This window comes from Rhea pennata, chromosome 31 (genome assembly GCF_028389875.1).
Source record: "Rhea pennata isolate bPtePen1 chromosome 31, bPtePen1.pri, whole genome shotgun sequence".
Classification (NCBI taxonomy): Eukaryota; Metazoa; Chordata; class Aves; order Rheiformes; family Rheidae; genus Rhea; species Rhea pennata.
In genome coordinates, this window is record NC_084693.1 from 1,930,537 (window position 1) to 1,943,934 (window position 13,398).

Consider the following 13,398-nt stretch of genomic DNA (forward strand, 5'->3'; position numbering starts at 1 on the left):
AACACTCTTAAAGTCTTTTTTTTTTTCTTTTTTTTTTGTCCTTTAACCTCATCCTTCTCACCCCGCAGGTCCCTTATGTGTCCCACCGGCTCTGCCCTTCTGGTGCCTTCTCAGGGTTGTAGGAGCTGCACAGCAAACAGTATCAGCACGTTTCCCCCCTGCCCCAGGACAGGAGGGGTTCCCCCCCCCCCCTTTTTTTTCCTGCAGTTTGTGCATTAATTGGTCTCGGGAGGGCTGAGCTCCTGCTGCCGTCCTTCCCCAAGGAGGAAAAGGATCTCGGCCTTGCAAAGCTTCGTCCCCCTGGAGCCGGGTCCCCACCCGAAGCTTCTCCGAAGCCGTCCCAGGGCCTCGAAAGCGGCGGGCGGGAAGGTGGCCCGAGGCCAGGGCCTTTGGGGCAACCCCAGCAGGGCCTTTGGGGCAACCCCAGGGGCGAGTGGGCCCGGCTAGGGGGGAGCGGGAGGAGCACGCCGCCTCCCTTCCCAACATGGCGCCCGCGGCCCGATGATGAACGCCGACCTCCCCAAGATGGCGCCGCAAGCCGCGCGTCCTCCCCAAGATGGCGGCGCCCTGCGGGGCCCCTCCCGGCCCGGCTCCAGGTAGTGCTTCCGGCCCGCTTCCCGGCGTGCAGCGCGGCGGCGGCGGCGGCGGGGAGCGCGGCAAGATGGCGGACGTGCTGGACCTACATGAGGCGGGCGGCGAGGACTTCGCCATGGACGAGGATGGCGACGGTGAGGGCGAGGGGGTGGCGGGAGCCTGCCCGCTCCCACCGGCCGCCTGGGCCCGGCCCGGCCCGGCCCAGTCTCGGGCTGCTGCCTCCTTCCCTCGGGCCTGCTCGGGGGTCCCGGTTCGGGCCGCCGTCCCCTCCCCGTCGGGCCCTGTCACGGCGGGGCCAGTGCCCAAACCGGACCTGGGGGGACCCGGTTCGGGTCGTGTCACCCCTGTCAGCGCCCAGCCCGGACCTGGGGACCAGCCTGGCAGCGGCCCCGGTTCGGGTCCCATCATCCCCATCAGTGCCCGGCCCAGACCTGGGGACCTGCCGGGCCCGGTTCGGGTCCTGTCACCCCTGTCAACATCCAGCCCAGACCTGGGGACCTGCTAGGCCCGGTTCGGGTCCCATCATCCCCATCAGTGCCCGGCCCAGACCTGGGGACCTGCCGGGCCCGGTTCAGGTCCTGTCACCCCTGTCAACATCCAGCCCAGACCTGGGGACCTGCTAGGCCCGGTTCGGGTCCCATCATCCCCATCAGTGCCCGGCCCAGACCTGGGGACCAGCCTGGTGCTGGCCCCAGTTCAAGTCCTGTTCCCCCCTGTCAGTGCCCAACCAGGACCTGGGGCCCAGCCTGGTGCGGGGCCCAGTTCGGGTCGCGTCCCCCCTGTCAGTGCCCAGCCCGGACCTGGGGACCAGCCTGGCCCTGGTACCAATGCGCTCACTTTGCTCACTCGCACCCGTCTCATCTGCAGAAAGCATCCACAAGCTGAAGGAGAAGGCCAAGAAGAGGAAGGGCCGAGGCTTCGGCTCAGGTGAGCGGCAGCAACGCGGCTCTGCCCTCTTTCCCTCTCTCCGGCGGATGGCACCTGCCCACGGGACCCCGGTGTTGGCCGCCGCTTTGCAGCATTCTTGGCCCCTTCCCCTCCCAGGCCTCGTTTTCCTGATTTCAGCTGAACGATCACCCTGGTGTTGCTCGGTCGAGGTCTCCAGGAGGCTGATCCCTCCTGCTGGGTGTGCTGGGTCGGTCATTCACGTTTCAGAGCCCAGTTAGGGCAGTTTGGAGAGTAGGGTCAGGACAGGAGCTCCGTACGGGAATGTAGTGTCTCCTGGGAGCAGGATCGCTCTGCTGAACCACAACCCAAACCCGCCTGGCCTCGCTGTTGCCCCCTGCAGAAGAGAGGGGAGTTGTCAGGGCCGTGCGTGCAGGCTGGTGGCCTTGTCCTGCCCGTGCAGAGGACTTGGTGTTAAACCTGGCTGTTTCTGTGCTTTTGGGGAGCCCTAAAAAGTTGTCTGTGTCCTGCTGCGCTCTCTCTCGAGAGAGCAGCGGTCACCCATCTCTCTTTCCTCCTCTTCTGTTGTGCGTCCAGAGGAGGGCTCGAGGGCCAGGGTGCGCGAGGACTACGACAGCGTGGAACAAGATGGGGATGAGCCGGGCCCGCAGCGATGTGAGTAGCCTGTCCGAGCCCTGACCCCGGGCGCTTTAAAGCGGGGACATGACGAGTCGGTTCGGGGCAACGGTGGGGTCTGGCAGCTGGAGCAGAGGCGGGGAAGCTTGGGGCTGTTATTCAGCTCCACGTGAGGATTCAGACCCTGCTAGAGTCGAGCTTTTCCCTGCCCCTTCGGCCTTCGTCTCGAGCTAAGCCGAGAGGTTGGTCTCTGGGACTCCGGCCCCCTTTCCCGCCCGCGTGCGGCTCGTTCTGTGTTGTGCTTAGCCACGACGCACCCAGGGATTCCTGGCCGCTCCGGCAGCAGCCTCTTGCGGGCGGCCCCTTCCCGAGGTGCCCCGTGTTCCCGCCGCGGAGGTGGGAGTGCGCCCTGCGTTCGGCGTAACGATTGCTGCTTTTCCCGGCGCGCTGCAGCGGTCGAGGGCTGGATTCTCTTCGTCACGGGGGTTCACGAGGAGGCCACCGAAGAGGACATTCACGACAAGTTTGCGGAGTACGGCGAGATAAAGAACATCCACCTGAACCTTGACAGACGAACGGGCTACCTGAAGGTAGGAGGGGATGTGCAGGACACAAACACACAATTTCCTTTTACCTGGTCCTACTGCGGGGTGCCACGATGCTGCCTGAACAGCGAGACGAGCTCGGAGAGGGATTCCTCACACGTCCAGCCTCTCGCTGGGCTCCCCCTCTACCCGGGATCTGACGTAGGCTTGCTCCCTCTCGCCCGTAGGGATATACTCTGGTCGAGTACGAAACCTATAAGGAGGCTCAGGCAGCCATGGAGGGGCTGAACGGCCAGGAGCTAATGGGGCAGCCCATCAGCGTGGATTGGTGTTTTGTAAGAGGGCCCCCGAAAGGAAAGAGAAGGTAAGAGGGTCTCTGCGTCTTGGCCGTGTTAAGCCAAAGTGAGGGTTTTCTCCAGAGCGCCGTGTGGGAGGAAGGGTTCGGCTGCAGCTCCTTTGTCCCGCTGAGACAAGCACGGGAGAACAGGGAAGAGGCCGAGCTGCTGCTGGAAATGTCATGGTGTTCATGAGCCTTGGGCTGGAGTTGGAGACCTGAAGATCAAAGTGGGGTGGGAGGCGAATGCCCCAGAGCATTCGGGAGCACAGCCGTTAGCCCTGGTGAAGCTGGCTGACTTTCCTACGAAAAACACTGGTTTGGGCTGAGCCATGATTGCGCGTGGTTGTCAGCGCGACCTCGGCGTGCCAGGGGCCGGGTTGTCTGTGTGGTAGGGAAGAGCTGTGAAAGGGGCACTGATCTTGGATCAAAATCTTTCCACAGTCTGTAAGTATCTTTACGCTGCTCCTCATCCGTGTTCTGCTCTGCCTCTCTTGCAGGGGTGGGCGCCGGCGGAGCAGAAGTCCGGACAGAAGGCGTCGGTGATTGAGCCTTATTTCCACCTGTGTGTTACGAGCCCAAACTTTGGGGGGGCCTGGGAAAAAGGGGGGAGGGTTTATATGTTGGGGACGGGGTATCTGAGGAGCAGCTGTAGAGGTAAAACAGTTAATCACTTCGGCAAATTTAATGTGTGCTTCTTGCAAGGTTTTTTGGTTTTCAATCGAGAAAACTTATATGAAGAAGCAACGTGCGATGTTCCTGGGGGTTGATTTCACTTGCGTTTGTGGTGAATGAAGCTCCTGAGCTTGGTTAGCTTATCAAACCGCAAAGTTTTTAAACATTTCTTAGTCTTTTCATTTTCTTAAGCCTGAAAGTGACCTGGCATTTTGACTGCTCTTCTTTTGGAGAGAAGTTATTTTATACACCACAGGCGAATGTTCCTTAAAGCTCCTGAGGGGTTTATTCCATTGACTTTATGTTTGCGAGTGACTTCTGTTCATTTACAGCCTTTTAAATAACTCTTATTTTGTGTAAAATTGTCCTCTTGTTATTTGTCCTTGATTAAACATTCTGAGAAATTGTAACTGATCATGCTGCCTTGCTAATTTTAGATTTTTCCTAAAATCAGTCGATGTAACTGTCACTGCTTTTGATTCGGGGGCTGGCGGTAGAACAACTTGTTAGTAGAAAGAGCCGTTTTACCTTAAAATAGTCTTTGGAAAAGATAGTTTTATTTAGCTGCATGTTATTCTCTTTCAGATGAGCAGGCTTTCCGGCTCTGTTCGTGTTTAATTCTACCTGTGCCTCTAGCACAGATGAAAGCGCACAGTTTGAAATCAATGTATTTTTTTCACAAGAAAACCCAGCGTTATCTTTTGAAGGTATTTTTACTCCGACGGTTTTTACTCCGCCTGCTGTTGCCTAACAGGAGTTTTGCTTCTGGCTTATCACTTCTCGCACACCTGGCCCGTAGGATAACGTGCTGCCGGTGCCGTCGGCTTAGAGGCTCCTATAACTTACGTAGCCCTGCGCTGCCGCGAACAGCGCGATGGCGGGGCTGGGGACTGGGCCGAAAAGCTGCTGCGGGGGTCAAGCGGCGCGTGCTGGGGACGGGCTGAGGTGGGGAGCGCACCCGGCTCCGGTCCGCGCCGTGCAGCCGCCGGGACGGGCCCTGAGCCCTGTTTCTGCCTCGCTGCCCTTGTTTTTCCCCAGCAGGGAAAAGCGCCCGTGGTGCCGAGAGACCAGTTCATCCGCAAGCCCACCAGTAGCCCGCGGACAGGCTCCTGCTGAGGAAAATAATCTGAGCTTGTTGGCGAGCGGCTGTGCGGGGGTGCAGAGGCCTTGTGTTGTCCCCACCATCGCTTTTTTTTTGCGAGAGGGGTCCCCCGCTCCGCAGGGACCCCAGCTTTGCGCCTGGCCCCGACGCCTCCGTCACATGAAGCTCTCCACCGTCCTCCTGCGGCACAGCTCGCACCTCCCGCCCGGCGGGGCTGCCCCCGCCATCACCTCCAGCTCGTACTTTCCGGGTCCCCCCAGGCTGTTGCTGGCTCTCCGCGCCGGCCCGGCTGCGGTGGAGACGCGGAAGGAGCCGGTGAGCGCGGACGCCGCCTCCCGCTCGTGCCGGCGGCGGGTGCAGCGGCAGGCGCGCCACATCTCCCGGCGGAAGTGCACCGTGAAAAGCCCGTAGATGAGCGGGTCCAGGCACGTGTTGAAGAGGCCGAAGAGGAAGAGGATGTGGCTGAGAGATGGGGGCACCTTCTCCTGGGTCAGCATCTCCGGCGAGAACCAGTACCAGAGGCCCAGCAGGTAGTAGGGCGTCCAGCACACAATGAAGGTCAGCACGATGACGATGGACATCTTGAGCGTGCGCATCCTGGCCCGGGGGATGTTGTCGTAGGAGCGGCGGAGCTGGACTTCCCGGGAGGAGGCTGCGGGGCAGAGAAGGGCTGAGAGGGCGGACGCGTTGCCCAGGGGTTAATTAACAGCGCTGGGTTAACGAGCCGGGGAGAGGGGACCCGTGCGGGGTGCTGGGTCCCGGCCAGAGCATCGGGGAGCCTTTGCTCTGCAGTGCTGGGCGAGGGGGCACGGAGAGGAGGAGGGATGGAAACAAGGATGAGTCCGAGGAAAGAGAGGAAGGTGGAAAGGGATAATGCAAAAGAGAAGGTGGAAAGGGAGGTGACGGAGAAGGAAATAGAAAGCGACGGAGGGAGGGAGGCGCCCGGCCGCTCACCGCCGGCTTCCTTCATCCGCCCGGAGATGGCGGCGAGGATGCGGCCGTAGCAGAGCACCATGACGAGCAGGGGCAGGAGGAAGAGGCAGGCGAAGGTGAACATGTTGTAGAGCGTCTCCTGCCAGCGCGCCGGGAAGCTGCCGACCGTGGCGCACTGCACGAAGCGGCGGGGCCGCGAGCGGCTCACCGTGCGGAAGACGAAGGCCTGCGAGGGGCAGAGGGCGGCCGCGGCCGTCAGCGTCCTTCCTCCCGGCCTCCCTCCGGCCTCGTCCCCGCTCGCCCGCCCGGCGCCGCACCTGGGGCAGCGCCAGCAAGGCACTGAGCGCCCACGCCGCCCGCAGCATCGCCTTGCTCTGCCTCTCGGCCCGGCCCACGGCCAGCGGGTGGACGATGGCGGCGTGGCGGTCCAGGGCGATGACGACAGTGACGAAGGCCGAGGCGTACATGGCGGCCAGCTTGAGGAACATGAGGGCCCGGCAGGCCGCGTCGCCGCCGTACCACTGCACCGTGACGTTCCAGGCGGCGTCCAGCGGCATCACCACCACCGTCACCAGCAGGTCGGCGGCCGCCAGGTTCGCCATGAGCACGCGCACGCGGGGCCGCCGGCCCGGCGCCCGGGCCGCCGTCCAGAGCACGGCGCCGTTGCAGCAGGCCGAGGAGAGGAAGAGGACGCACGTCAGGGCCACCCGCACCTTGGCGGCCGCCGAGAAGGTGGGCAGCGGCGAGGCCTCCTGCCGGCTCCGGTTGGGCCAGGTCCCCGTGCCGTTCATGCCCGAGCCGGCGGCATGTTTGGGGCTCGCCCCGATTCCTCCCGGCGGCGCTGCTCGGCCTTGAGTTGTGTCGGGTCTCAGCCGGGGGGGGGGGGGGGGCTGGAAACAGAGCGAGGGGCAAGGTGGTGCCGTCCTTCCTCCTCCTCCTCCTCCTCCTCCTCCCGCCCCGATGCCGGAGGCACCGGCCGGGATATTTTTAGCTCGGCTGCGATATTCCTCGGCGGAGGATGCGGAGGAGCCGGGGGGGGGGGGGGGGCGCAGGGAGGTGTTGCAGGGGGACGCAGCGGGTGGCCACCCCCTCCGTGGGGCTGTTTGCCCCACTACCCCCCCCCTCCCCAAAGGGCTGGGGCAGGGGGAATTGCCCCCCCCCGGGAGGTTTTGCCCCTCTCCCTGCCCCAGCCGGTGCCGGTGGCCCTGCTCGTCCCTGGGGGGGGGGGGTGGGAGAGGGGGGTGTCCCCAGCAGTGCCCCAGCTCTGTGCCCCCCCCATGCTGCTCCCCCACACACACCTGCCCCCCCCCCCACCATGTCCTGCCCTGGCTCCCCACGGTCCCGGTGCCCCATAGCCCTGGCGCTGCCCCACGGCATCCCAAAGCCCCCATCACGCACGCCCCCCTCCCTGGCAACACCCCGGCAGTGCCCCCCAGCCCCAGCCATGCCCCCCAGCCCCAGCGCTGCCCCATGGCCGTGCCCCCGGCCCCTGCACCCCCCTCCCTCCCTCTTCCCCCCCCCCCCGGCAGCCCCTCCGGCGCGGTACCGCTCTGCAGTGCTGCCCGGCCGCGCGCCTGCCGCAGCCGGAGCCGCCGGCGCCCGGCGCAGCCCAGCCTCCCGCTGCGGCGCGGGGCCGGCCGCGGCCTCGCCGGGCGCCCGCCGGCCCCGCGCGTCCCCCCGCCCCGGGGTGCCGGTGCTGTACGCCCAGCACAGGCCCCCCAAGCCCCCCGCACTGGCCCCTGGCGCCGCAACTCGCGGGGTCGGGATCTGTTCCCCCCACCCCCTCCTGGCACCCGCCAAGGGTGCCGGCACTGGGGGCGCTGGCCCAGATGTGCGAGCGCCCAGATGTGTCGGTCCACGAGCATCGTAGCACCCAGCTGTGGCAGTCCACAAGCGCCCTGGCGCCCAGATGTGCTGGTACCCAGATGTGCTGGTTCTCATGCACCCCAGTGCCCAGATGTGCCGGCGCCCAGATGTGCTGACCCCGGCTGTGCCGCTTCCCAGATGTTTCAGTGCCCAGATGCCCGCTGCCCCCCCCCCCCCGCTGGCCAGGACCTCGTGGTGAGCCGAGCCGGCCCCACGGCGCTGCGCGGGGCGAGGGGACGGCCCCACGGCCCCGGCCCCGTGGACGCTCGCGGACAGGGTGAGTTGTGCTGGACTTTTATTCCCCGGATGCCGACGGCATGAGCTGCCCCGGCCCCGCTCCAGCCCCCAGCAAGGCTCTCGCCCGGGCCCGGAGCCCCGCGGGAACCGGGCTCCCCGGCACACCGACAGCGGGGCGGCATTTCCCCAGGACCCAGGCGTCCGGCGGCTGTTATTGCTCGCAACACCCCAGCCCCGAGCAGCATGTGGGACCGGTGGGGACGCGGGTGCCCCAGATGCTGGCCCTGGAACGTGGGGCAGGTTCTCAGCCGACGTGGAGCAGGAGACGCGTCTGTGTGCAGCAGCCGGGAGCGCGGTCTGTTCGACGCCGCTGCTGCTGAGGTCTGCAGGGAAAAGCGCTGCCAGGAGGGTGAGGAGGGAGAGGAAGAAGGATGCAGGGGTCAGGGGAGGTGCCAGTCCTTGAGGAATTTGGGATCGTGCAATGTTTCTGCCAACGGCAGCAATGGAAGAATTATCATGTGCTCACAGTCATCAGTAGGGTTCAGAGTGAACGCTTCCAACACCTGCATGAGGAGGCCCCGTGCTGGCACACGCTCCTCTCAGGCTTCCCGGACAGCAGAGCTGCGTCCGTTGTCCGCTGTCCCGGCAGCCCGAGAGCCGCCACGGCGGAGCAACCGCGGGGACGGTGGCTCGTGCCCGGGCGGGGGGCTCCGACACATTGGGTGCAGGGGAGCTGCCGGCTGCCGCTGCCCTCCCCGCCGGGGATGGGGAAACCGAGGCAGGCGTCACCCGTGCTGCCCCCCACCCCGATCCCCCAGTGCCGGCGCGGGGCCCCGGCGTCCGGGACGGGCGCCCTAGCTGCCCGGCTCGCCCTGGCCCAGGCCGCTCTGGAAGGCGGCGAGCTGCCGCATCTGCTCGGTCTGCATGGAGTGCCGCCGGAGCAGCTCGCGGCGGCCCTTGGGAGTGCCGCCGGGCGCCTGGGGGCCGCCGGGCAGCGGCGGCAAGAAGCCGGCGCGGCCGAGCCCGGCCGGCTCCGGCGGCAGCGTGCCGGAGCCGCGGCGCTCCAGCAAACCCGGCGAGCGCCGGCGACCCGCGGGCGGCTCCGCTTCGCCCGGCGCCCGGGGACCGCCGACGGGCTCGGCGACCTGGCGGCCCTCGACGCTGTGCCGCCGGCGCGGCGGGTCCGCGGCGAGCGCCTGCAGCCCGCCGGCGCCGGGGCGCTCCACCGCCGCCGCCGCCGCCAGCCCCCAGGGCTCCGAGTTGAGCCGCTGCAGCGGCCGCCCGCGGGCCCGGGGCGGCCGCGGGGCACCGACGGCGGCGGCCGGCGGCGGGAAGCGGAAGACGTCCCGCTCCTCCTCCTTCTCGCTGCCCGCCGGCGACGGGGCGGCGCGCACCTCCACGTCGGAGGGCGAGGCGCAGGGCGCCGGCGAGGGCGGCGCGTTCAGGTACTGCCGCGTGGTCTTGGTGCCGCGGGGCGACGTGGCCGTGGTGATGATGATCACCTCCTTGCCGCGCGCCTTGCAAGCGTCCAGCAGCGCCTGCAGCGTCTCCCGGTCGCCGCGGTTGATGGCGTAGACGAGGGCGGAGGCGCCGGCGTAGTCGCGGGCGCTGGGGTCGGCGCCGTGGGCCAGCAGCGCGGCGGCCACGGCGGCGCCGGCCCGCTCGGCGCAGGCGTGCATCAGCGCCGTCTTGCCCGTCTTGTCGGGGATGTCGGGCTCGGCGCCGTGCTCCAGGAGGTAGCGCACCATGCGGGGCTGCGCCAGCGGGTCGGCGTAGCGGGCCCGGCACGCCGCCATCAGCGGCGTCTGCCCGGCCGCGTTGCCCTCGTTGATGTAGGCGCCTCCCTCCAGCAGCAGCCGGGTGAGGCGGAATTTGCCCTGGGCCACGGCGCGCAGCAGCGCCGAGCCGTCCGCCGGCGGCACGGCGGCGCCGGCCGGGCGCCGCGGCGGGCTCGGCATGGCCGGCTCACGGCAGCCCGGCGCGGCGAGGCGAGGGCGCGCGGCTCGGCCGAGCCCGGAGCATCGCCCGCTCACGGCGACGCGGAGCCGAGAGGGATACGGCGACCCCGGAGCGGCGCCCGCTCGCTGCGAGGGGACGGAGAGAGGGGACGTCGCACGGCCGCGGCAGTCCCGGAGCGTCGCGCCCTCGGCGCGGCGGGACGCGGGGTGGGGGCACCCCGCTGCACGGACGTGCTGATCCCTCCCGGCAGGCCGCCCTGCCTCCCTGCCTCAGTTTCCCCGGCTGCAACGCGTGCCCGGCCCCCTCGCGCTGCCCTCGCGGCCGGGAAGGGGAGGGAGGGGGCTGCCGGTGCCGCCGGCGCGGTGCGCCCCACGCGACGGGCGCTCGTGGCCCCCCGTGGGCGCCCCGGTCGGACCCACCAGCCTGCGGCGCCTGCGGCCCCGGGGCTGCCTGCGGGGGGAGGCACCCGCGTGCCCCGCCCGCGCCCCCGCACCCCGGCCCCTGCCTGCGCCCCCGCCCGTTCCCCCTCCTGCAGCCCCGCGTGCCCCCTCCCCACGTGCATCCCCTCGTCCCCCGTCCCTATATGCATCCCCCAGTCCCCAAGTACCCCCTCCCCACGTGCATCCCCTTGTCCCTATGTGCCCCCTCCCCATGTGCATCCCCTCATCCCCGTGTGCATCTCCCAGTCCCCGTGTGCCCCCTCCCCACATCCCCCGTCCGTACATGCACCCCCCAGTCCCCGCGTGCCCCCTCCCCACATCCCCCTTCCCTATATGCATCCTCAGGTCCCCATGTGCCCCCTCCCACCATGCATCCCCACATCCCCGTGTGCATCCCCCAGTCCCCGCATGCCCCCTCCCCACGTGCATCCCCACATCCCCATGTGCATCCCCCAGTCCCTGCGTGCCCCCTCCCCACGTGCATCCCCACATCCCCCGTCCCTATATACATCCCCCCAGTCCCCATGCGCCCCCTCCCCACGTGCATCCCCACATCCCCGTGTGCATCCCCCAGTCCCCGCATGCCCCCTCCCCACATCCCCCGTCCCTATCTGCATCCCCGCAGTCCCCACGTGCCCCCTCCCCACGTGCATCCCCACATCCCCGTGTGCATCCCCCAGTCCCCGCATGCCCCCTCCCCACATCCCCCGTCCCTATCTGCATCCCCGCAGTCCCCACGTGCCCCCTCCCCACGTGCATCCCCACATCCCCGTGTGCATCCCCCCAGTCCCCATGTGCCCCCTCCCCACGTGCATCCCCACATCCCCGTGTGCATCCCCCAGTCCCTGCGTGCCCCCTCCCCACGTGCATCCCCACATCCCCCGTCCCCTATCTGCATCCCCGCAGTCCCCGCGTGCCCCCTCCCCACGTGCATCCCCACATCCCCGTGTGCATCCCCCATCCCTATATGCACATCCTCGTGTACCCCGGTCCCTCTGTACATCTCCCCGCATCCCTGCCTGTCCGGTTCCCATGGTTACTGCAGCTCATCCTGCTCCTCTGACTCCCTGGCCAGCCAGGAAAATGGGGGAAAAGCAGCCACCCCCCTCCCTTTTCCACCCCAATTTGCAAGCCGGGGTCAGAGCAGCCCCCAGCAAGGTCCCGGCTACATCTGAGCCTGGCCAGGCACTCGGGGCTGCCGGTCCCAAGGGGGCACCGAGCTGTGGGCTGAGCCCTCCTAGGGGTCCCCCCATGGCAGCCGCGGCTCTCCCCAGCCTCCCTCCCTCCGTCCCCCCGTTACCGGAGCCTGGTCTTCCCCAGCGACGCTCCGGTGTCCCGGTGCCCTGAGCCCTGGCCGTGGCGGTGCCGGGGCCGTGGCGTGGCGGCCGCCATCCCGGCCCGCGGCGGGCGCAGCGCGGGGGGCGGCAGGGGAGGTTATTTGCAGGGTCCCCCCCCCCAGTGCTATTTTTGGCAGCCGCTCGCACGGGGAGGGCTGAAAGGGGATGAATCACCCGGCGGCACCGGCGGCGGTGCCAGCCCTGAGCCAGAGCAGTGACGGGCACAGCGCCGTGGGGCTGGGGGACATGGTGCTGGGGGGCTGGGGGACACGACGCCATGGGGCTGGGGGGACATGATGCCGAGAGGCACAACACCATGGGGCTGAGGGATATGGCACCATGGGGCTGGGGGGCATGGCAACGTGGGGCTGGGAGAACGATGCCATGGGGCTGAGGGACATGATGCCAGGGGACACAACACTGTGGGGCTGGGGGCATGGCACCATGGGGCTGGGAGAACGATGCCATGGGGCTGAGGGACATGATGCCAGGGGACACAACACTGTGGGGCTGAGGGATTTGGCACCGTGGGGCTGGGGGAGAATGATACCACGGGGCTGAGGGACATGATGCCAGGGGACACGACACCGTGGGGCTGGGGGATTTGGCACCGTGGGGCTGGGGGGCACCATGCCGTGGGGCTGAGGGATCACGGGGCAGCCGGGCTGGGGCTGTGGGGGGGGCGCGGAGTGTTCGGCCTCCTGTTCCCGCATCCCTCCAGCCACGTCCGAACTGGTCCCTCGGCTCACCCAGGCGCCCCCTCCCCCCCCCCTTGTCCATCCGCCTTCTCCTCTTTCCGTCCGTCCCTCCATCCGCCCCCGTCCAGCCCCTTCCCCATCCCTCCCTATGCCCCTATGCCCCGCCCCTCCTCGCAAGGCCACGCCCCTCCCGCCGCGCCACGCCCCTCCCGCCGCGCCACGCCCCTCCCGTCCCATAACCACGCCCCCTCCCTCCCCCCGCCCCGCCCCGTCTTCTCCCCGCCCTCTGATTGGCTCCGCCGCGCCCAAGTGCGGCGGCGCGCGCAGGCCACGCCCCTCCGAACGTTGCGTACCGAGCGCGGCGGCGGCGGCGGCGGCGCACGTGGTGCCCCGGCGCATGCGCGGCGCAGGTGGGGACCGGGGACCGGGGACCGGGGACCAGGGACCGGGGCCGGGGCCGGGGCCAGGGCGCGGGCGGGGCACCGGGCGGGCCGCCGCGGGAGCAGCAGCAGCAGCAGCAGCAGCAGCAGCAGCCGCCGCCCCGCTCACGGCTCCGCCGCCCCCTCCCCGCGCAGCGCCGCCGGGCCCCGGCTCGGCGCCCCCGGCGGAGCGGCCATGGCGGGCCGAGGCGGCCGGGGCCGCGGGCAGATGACCTTCAACGTGGAGGCCGTGGGCATCGGCAAGGGGGACGCGCTGCCGCCGCCCACGCTGCAGCCCTCGCCGCTCTTCCCGGTGAGCATCCCCCCCCCTCCCCCGCCCCGCTCCGTCCGCCGCCGCGGGCGGCTGAGCCCGGCCGCGCTCACGGCGCCGCTGCGCCCGCAGCCCCTGGAGTACCGGCCGGCGCCGCTGCCCGGCGGCGAGGAGCTGGAGTACATGCTGGCCCTGAAGCAGGAGCTGCGCGGGGCCATGAGGACGCTGCCCTACTTCGTGAAGCCGGGGGCGCCGCGCAGAGGTGGGGGCGGCCGGGCGCGGGGCGCCCCCCCCCTCCCGCCCCGCCGCCGCCGCCGCCGCCCCGGTGACACCGCCGCTCCCTGTGCCCCAGACATCGAGCGCTACTCGGACAAGTACCAGGCGTCCAGCCCCGTCGACAGCGCCATCGACTGGAGCCCAGGTACGGGGAGGGGGGGGAGTGGGGGGGGGGCAGGGGGGAGGGGGCA

General features: G+C 68.9%; 4 protein-coding genes across 4 annotated transcripts in view; 2 read left to right on the top strand and 2 right to left on the bottom strand.

The window, feature by feature from the left end:
* Nucleotides 1-634: 634 nt before the first annotated feature.
* On the top strand, nt 635-4,079 carry RBM8A (RNA binding motif protein 8A). Its single transcript, XM_062597919.1, has 6 exons — nt 635-728; nt 1,462-1,521; nt 2,077-2,154; nt 2,569-2,705; nt 2,888-3,024; nt 3,495-4,079. The coding sequence occupies exons 1-6, from the start codon at nt 662-664 to the stop codon at nt 3,538-3,540; spliced, it is 525 nt and encodes a 174-aa protein (XP_062453903.1). The 5' UTR covers nt 635-661; the 3' UTR covers nt 3,541-4,079.
* An 847-nt stretch (nt 4,080-4,926) lies between these two features.
* Nucleotides 4,927-6,495, bottom strand: LOC134152347 (gonadotropin-releasing hormone II receptor-like). Its single transcript, XM_062597615.1, has 3 exons — nt 6,022-6,495; nt 5,726-5,930; nt 4,927-5,423 (listed from the first exon to the last, which is right to left on the bottom strand). Exons 1-3 carry the CDS (start codon nt 6,493-6,495, stop codon nt 4,927-4,929), a joined length of 1,176 nt encoding a protein of 391 aa, XP_062453599.1.
* Nucleotides 6,496-7,848: 1,353 nt separating this feature from the next.
* ANKRD34A (ankyrin repeat domain 34A) lies at nt 7,849-9,765 on the bottom strand. The gene is made up of 2 exons (XM_062597616.1): nt 9,034-9,765; nt 7,849-8,952 (listed from the first exon to the last, which is right to left on the bottom strand). Exons 1-2 carry the CDS (start codon nt 9,763-9,765, stop codon nt 8,662-8,664), a joined length of 1,023 nt encoding a protein of 340 aa, XP_062453600.1. The 3' UTR covers nt 7,849-8,661.
* A 2,977-nt stretch (nt 9,766-12,742) lies between these two features.
* Nucleotides 12,743-13,398, top strand: part of POLR3GL (RNA polymerase III subunit GL) — a 3,050-nt gene continuing 2,394 nt past the window's right edge. The window contains exons 1-3 of the mRNA XM_062597617.1: nt 12,743-12,973; nt 13,064-13,193; nt 13,284-13,352. Coding sequence (XP_062453601.1) covers nt 12,857-12,973; nt 13,064-13,193; nt 13,284-13,352 — 316 coding nt within the window. The 5' untranslated portion in view covers nt 12,743-12,856. The remainder of the gene's footprint in view (nt 12,974-13,063; nt 13,194-13,283; nt 13,353-13,398) is intronic.

Excerpts from the sequence above, each read along its gene's own strand:
- RBM8A (XM_062597919.1), top strand. The coding sequence starts at position 662 with ATGGCGGACGTGCTGGACCTACATGAGGCGGGCGGCGAGGACTTCGCC. Across the intron at positions 729-1,461 it reads CATGGACGAGGATGGCGACG|AAAGCATCCACAAGCTGAAG; the intron begins GTGAGGGCGAGG and ends TCTCATCTGCAG. Across the intron at positions 2,706-2,887 it reads GACGAACGGGCTACCTGAAG|GGATATACTCTGGTCGAGTA; the intron begins GTAGGAGGGGAT and ends TCTCGCCCGTAG.
- LOC134152347 (XM_062597615.1), bottom strand. The coding sequence starts at position 6,495 with ATGAACGGCACGGGGACCTGGCCCAACCGGAGCCGGCAGGAGGCCTCG. Across the intron at positions 5,931-6,021 it reads CCTTGCTGGCGCTGCCCCAG|GCCTTCGTCTTCCGCACGGT; the intron begins GTGCGGCGCCGG and ends TGCCCCTCGCAG. Across the intron at positions 5,424-5,725 it reads GCGGATGAAGGAAGCCGGCG|CCTCCTCCCGGGAAGTCCAG; the intron begins GTGAGCGGCCGG and ends TCTGCCCCGCAG.
- ANKRD34A (XM_062597616.1), bottom strand. The coding sequence starts at position 9,765 with ATGCCGAGCCCGCCGCGGCGCCCGGCCGGCGCCGCCGTGCCGCCGGCG. Across the intron at positions 8,953-9,033 it reads GGCTGGCGGCGGCGGCGGCG|GTCGCCGAGCCCGTCGGCGG; the intron begins GTGGAGCGCCCC and ends GAGGGCCGCCAG.